Here is a 6,552-nt window from a genome sequence, read left to right as displayed (position 1 = left end):
ATTTTACTCTTCATGTATAGGGTTACGATGACACAAGTAACTCAACAGCCAATAACACCCACAACATTGTGTGTAGAGCAAGAAAGCTTTACAGACTTTCTGATCTCTTTCCTGCACCTAAAACAATAATCATTGTGAAATCTAGAACCTATGTAAAATGGAAGCCTGTCATAGAAAGATAACTCAAATATTTGCCACTAAAATGAGAGATAGAAAAATGTCAAGACAGGACCATGTAGAAGGTAGAAAACTTAGGAGACTTGGAGAAACAAGACAGACCCATTAAGTTTCAGCTCTTACGGGGCGGGGTGGGGGGAAGCAAACTTTAAAATATGAACACAGTTCTAGCATTTTCAATCTCATCTATACAGAGACAACCAAGCAAGTATAAACACACACACACCACTCACAAACAAACGTATAAAGCATGTACATTTTTTTTACAAAAGTAAGATTGACCTTAACACACAGTTAAATACAGTAGAGTAACAATTCTATCATAATTTAGCAATGAATAGCTCCTGATCTGCTGTCATACTGCTAATTTGTGGAATCTAATAATTTTGCTAAACTATTCCTTTTTTCATTCATAAAATGGTCTGCCTCTTGGAACATGAATAGACTGATGAAAGACATGCAAAGTACCATAAGGGAGATATTGAGTGTTCACTAAATGCTGGCTAACTTTAGCCATCTTTTAAAAAAATGCAGTATAACTTTAATAAATTTGCTTTGGAATGAAAAGAAGCTAAAACAAGGGGAAAGCATGCTAAGGTAAGAGAATTGAACAGAAGATCTCAAAAGGCAAATCTAGAAAACAAAGTATTACAATGACATGAGCAAGGAACTGGAATTAGAACACCAAAAGGGAAGAACACATACACATAAAGGCCTTCTTAAAATGAAAGAACTGAACAAATTCAGACTCAAGTTGCAATACTGAAGGATTCTATAGTGAAAATCTTGAATGATTCAGGAAGCATCAGAAGATTGAAGAAATACACGGTTACCATATCAAAAAGGTTTTGTTGGTTGACAATCAATCATTTCCAGAAGTAGCATATATATAATCAAGAACCAATAGTACTGAAGTCGCACTGAAGACAATGGCAAAAAATAAGGCCTCAGGTATTGATGTAATACCAGTTGAGGTGCTTCAGAAAACAGATGCAATCCCTGATGTGCTCATCATTCTGTGTCAACAAATATTGGAAGACTGGAAAACAGTTACCTAGTAGACAATGGACTAGAAAATCTATATTTGTTCCCATCTCCAAAAAAAAGTGATCCAAGAGAAAGTGGAAATTATAAAATAATACTATTAATATCACATGCAAGTAAAATATTGCTAACTATTATTTTTAAATAGTGAGAACAATACATTGGTAGGGAATTGTAGAAATCCAAGTATAATTCAGAAGGGATCATAGCACATAGAAGGTATATTATGGCCAATGTCAGGTGGATCTTTGCTGAAAGCAGAGAATACTAGAAAGATGTTTATTTGTGTTTTATACAAATGATGGGTAACATTGAGAAGAAGAGGAATTTCAGAACACTTAATAGTCCTTATGTGAAACCTACATATATACCAAGTAACAGATGTCCAAACAGAACAAAGCATGGTTTAAAATAAAGAAAGTTGTGCATTAAGATTATACCCTTTACCCATATCTATCCAATCTGTGTGTAGAACAAACCATGCAAAAATCCAAACTATGTAAAGAAGAATGTGACAAGAGGATTGGAGGAAGGTTCATTAACAACCTGCATTATGCAGATGGCAGAAACTTGCTTGCAAATAATGAGGAAGATTTGAAGCACTTGTAGCGGAAGAGCAAAACTACAGTCTCCAATATAGGTTACACTTCAGCATCAAGAAAACAAAAATCCCCACCACTGGACCAATAGGCAACATCATGATAGATGGAGAAAAGATTGAAGTTGCCAACAATTTCATTTTATACGTGGATCCACAATTAACATTCATTGTAGCAGCAGTCAAGAATCGAAAGACATTGGGTAGATCCTCTGTCAAGGACCTCTCCAAAATTAAAATATAAGGATGCCAGTTTAAAGACTAAGGTGCACCTGATCCAAATCATGGTATTTTTAATTGTTTCCAGTGCACCTGAAATTGGACTATAGACACAAATGACAGAAGAAGAATTAATGCCTTTGAACTGTGGTGTTGGTGCAGATTATTTAATATCTTATGGAATGCCAAAAGAATAAATAAATCTATCTTTGAATGAAGTACAACCAGAGTATTCTTTAGAGGAATGGATGGTGAAGTGAAACTTTATCTCACTTATATTGGGCATATTTTTCAGGAGAAGCCAGTCTTTGAAGAAACACATAAGGCTGAGCAAGGTAGAATCAGTGAAAGAGAAAGTGAAAGATGCTCTAAGAGATGGATTGGCATAGTTGCCTACCACCATGGGGTTGAACATGACAAAGATCATGAGAATGGTTCAGGATAGGGCAAGATCTGTCCATAGTGTCGCTGTGAGTTGTAGGCAAATCTATCGTACGTAACAACAATAACAATGTTTAAGTCTCTTATGTTTTTACTTTTATTTCACTGGTTAAGATCTCTATCTGAACAATATAGATTAATAGATGTCGGGTCATCTTTGTCTCATCTTTTTCACGATGCTGGAGAAATGAAACTATTGCATACTAAGTGTATATTTTTGTAATATTTGAAAGTTCAGAAGGAAAATACAGTTAAAGAATAGAGGTCAGCAATATAGCCTATCTCATGCAGTATACTTATTGTGTCATCCCTTAATCAATAATTAAAGTAGGCAATCGCATTGCCAAACTTAATATTGTTTACAAAACCAAAATACTTAAATAAGCATTGAGGAAATTTTGTTCTGAAAATCCTGAAAAACTCAGCATAATTCTAGGTGTACCAAGTAATTTTCATTAGTTTTGATGTTCATTTTTGTCTAATCCACACTCTCTCAACTATGAGCAGGAGATTATAAATAGAATTTCAAATTCTCAAGAACTCTTACATGACTTTCTGAAGTCATGTAAGATAGGTGAACTCTTGTAACTACTGTCCTTAGATAATAAACATTAAAATAAGGAAACCTTCTTCCATAGACATGTCCAGCCTTAGAAACCCTGTGGGCCACATGTACTCTGTCCTATAGGATTGTGGAGAGTTGTAATTGACTCAGTGGCAGTGGGTTAGATTAGTTTGTTCTCTTTTGAAAATCAAATTGTTTCACTTAACTAATGAAAAAGGTTTCTCTTGAGTGTTTACACTCTTTTAAGATCTACCTATATGGGATCAAATTTACAACACCAATTAGAAAACTAGTGGGAACTTTATTTAGGGCACAGTGCATTTAAGTTAATGAGGGATGAATAGCTCAGAAAAAGAGGCTGAGGATGTTTGTACAACTTGAAGGATGAAGACAATGTCACTGAATTGCACATACTTAAATAGTTGAATTGTACACATGGAATTGGCGCATATTTTGCTATGTATATTTCAACAATTTAAAGGAAAAAAGGACCTGGTTATGTACGATATTAAAATTTTTGTTTTATAACAAAAACATTATTATCTTAATAACATTAAGATGCAATCTATATTGAAGGCTGTAGTATTTGAACTTATGCAGCAAGTGTTTCAAGTCCTCACTTTCAGTGAGTAAGGTTGTATCAACTGCATAACAGGTTATTAATGAGTCTTCTTCCAATCCTGATACCAAATTCTTCTTCAGAGAGTCCAGATTCTCAAATAATTTGCTAAGCATACAGACTGAATAGGGATGAAGAGAGAATACAACCCTGATGAATGCCTTTCTTAATTTTAAATCATATAGTTTCCTTTGGTCTATTCTCACAACAGGCTCTTGGTCTAGGTTTAGGTTTCATTTGAGCACAATTAAGTGTTATGGGATTCCCATTAAAGTTAGAGAAAGTGAGTTAAGAATTTAAAAGAACTCTATTTTTCCAACTATTGTGTAGATTTTCAATGACTTCATAATTTAAAGTTTCAAAGGGAATAAGAGAGATCATTGAGAACCAGACAAATTAGGGCATGTAGAAGTTCCCATGAATATTTGGGAAATATTTAATGTCTGATTTAGGAAGTAGTTTGAAATTATTTAAAGTTATCCTTTGTTAAATTAGATTGCCCATTTCTCTAAACCAGGGTGTGTGTGTGTGTGTATTTGTTAGAAGTGTTAAAAAGTCTGTATTGATTAAATTCTTTTTTACATCACCTCTCCTATAGCTCCTCTAAACAACATCCAGAAAGTTCAGAAACATGGAGATAAAGAACAGCAGCAGTAACAGTAACACAGACTTCATTCTTCTAGGCCTCTCCTCCAACCCTGAGCTACAGACGCCTCTCTTTGCCATCTTCCTTATCATGTACCTGATCACTGTGGTGGGGAATGTGCTCATCATTCTAGTTATCCACTCTGACTGCAGACTCCATACACCTATGTACTTTTTCCTCAGCAACTTATCCTTCATGGATATCTGCTTCACAACAGTCATTGTGCCCAAGATGCTGGTTAGTTTATTATCAGAGACAAAGACAATATCTTATGTGGGCTGCCTGGTCCAGATGTACTTTTTCATGGCCTTGGGGAATACTGACAGCTACCTATTGGCCTCAATGGCCATAGACAGATTGGTGGCCATCTGCAACCCTTTCCAATATGAAGTGGTCATGAGTCCAAAGCATTGCCTGCTCATGTTAATAGGTTCTTGCACTATATCCCACCTGCATGCCTTGCTCCGGGTGGTACTCATGTCTCGCTTGTCTTTCTGTGCCTCACGTGTCATTAAGCACTTTTTTTGTGACACCCAGCCTGTCCTGAAGCTATCCTGCTCTGACACCTCCTCCAGCCAGATTGTGGTCATGACTGAGACCCTGGCTGTCATTGCAACCCCTTTCCTGTGCATCCTCTTCTCCTACCTGCGGATTATCATTACTGTGCTCAGAATTCCCTCTGCAGCTGGGAAGTGGAAGGCTTTCTCTACCTGTGGCTCCCACCTCACTGTAGTAGCCTTGTTCTATGGGAGTATCATCTATGTGTATTTTAGGCCCCTGTCTATGTACTCGGTAGTGAAAGACCGTGTAGCCACAGTTATGTATACAGTGGTGACACCCATGTTAAATCCTTTCATCTACAGCCTTCGAAACAAAGATATGAAGAGAGGTCTGGGGAAGTTAAAGAACAGAATTAAATCATAGCAAAACAAAAAGACAGAACGTCAGAACTGAGAGATGCCTAAGAGATGAACAGTTCTTCCTTCATTTTGCCTATTTCCCACATGGCATCCAAGACATTATGAGGAGCGGCTTTGCACAGTAGTAAAAGCACTGGCCTGGGTGTCAGAATACTTGGCTTCTGTCTTTAATCTTGACCAAATGAAGGGGGGCTCTGGTGGCCTAGTGGCAAGAAGCTGCATTGCAATCCCAGAGGCACACAGTTTGAATCCACCAGATGCTCTGCCTGGGAAGGAGGGACAATCTCCTCTTGTACCAGTCAGATCTGATTTGACGGTACACACACACAAATAATAAAAAATTTTAAAAAATCTTGACCAAATGTATATTCACTCCCAGGGTTGGTACTACTAGCAATCCAGATTTTTGTAAAATAATTGATTGTAACAATAGACTGTAATAATGCTAGCCTACAAATAATCATCTATAAACTTTACTATGGCAAATGTCAGAGAAATTAAAATATCTATTAGTATCCAAGAGAGCAGACATCTGTCTTGGAGAAAAAGAAACCAGAGTGCTCCTTGGAAGCAATGATGGTGATGAAACTTTGTCTCATAATCTTTGAGTGTGTTGTAAGAAGTTGGTCCTTGGAGATGGACATTATGCTTGGAAAGGTAAAGGATCAACATAAGAGAGGAAGACCTCCAACAAATGAATTGACGCAGTGACTGTAGCAATGGGTTAAAGGGTTTCAGAGATGGTGAGGATGGCACAGGATAGGGAAGGTTTCAGATAAGACAAAGTCAACTCAATAGCACATAGCAACAGTAAGTGCCTCAAAGAAGATTAAATCACTTGGGTTTGACAGAGAACTCAAAAAAGACTACTGGAAGCAAAATATCTAAGATCACCCTGAAAATTAGCCTGAGTTTTTAGATATAAAGGTATAAGGAATGAAGAAATCTGAGAGTATTTATAATGGTGGAAATTGCTAAAGTAAGAAGAAGCAATAAATGTTGGAATATATTTGAGGAACAATAAAAACTCCCATACAGCCTTTTGAACAATTTTATAACAGAGAATTAAAAAACTCAAAAATTTTTAAATCTAAAAAAATTTAAAAATATTTTTAAAATCTACCAAGCAGATTTTTCCTGCCTCTCATCTCCACCACCAAAGTGATGACAGTGTTTAATCTCAGTACTCCTCCTTTTCCTTTGCTCTTTAGTTCTTGTTTCTCCAAATGTATATAGTGCAGTCACTGGCCTACCCTTCATAGCCCTGGAAAAGTGAGACATCATCAAGATTAACTGTGTCATACTATGAAAACAAACAACCTC

At 36.5% G+C, this 6,552-nt stretch overlaps 1 protein-coding gene across 1 annotated transcript; it reads left to right on the top strand.

The window, feature by feature from the left end:
• Positions 1-4,216: 4,216 nt before the first annotated feature.
• On the top strand, positions 4,217-5,233 carry LOC102848824 (olfactory receptor 1L6-like). Its single transcript, XM_006890670.1, has one exon. The coding sequence runs from the start codon at positions 4,295-4,297 to the stop codon at positions 5,231-5,233; it is 939 nt and encodes a 312-aa protein (XP_006890732.1). The 5' UTR covers positions 4,217-4,294.
• The last annotated feature ends 1,319 nt before the right edge of the window (positions 5,234-6,552 follow it).

This window comes from Elephantulus edwardii, unplaced genomic scaffold (assembly GCF_000299155.1).
Source record: "Elephantulus edwardii isolate Elephantulus edwardi_28Jun2011 unplaced genomic scaffold, EleEdw1.0 scaffold00092, whole genome shotgun sequence".
NCBI lineage: Eukaryota > Metazoa > Chordata > Mammalia > Macroscelidea > Macroscelididae > Elephantulus > Elephantulus edwardii.
Note: the sequence above shows the minus strand (reverse complement) of the source record. Positions and strands in the feature narration are given on the sequence as shown.

Excerpts from the sequence above, each read along its gene's own strand:
- LOC102848824 (XM_006890670.1), top strand. The coding sequence starts at position 4,295 with ATGGAGATAAAGAACAGCAGCAGTAACAGTAACACAGACTTCATTCTT.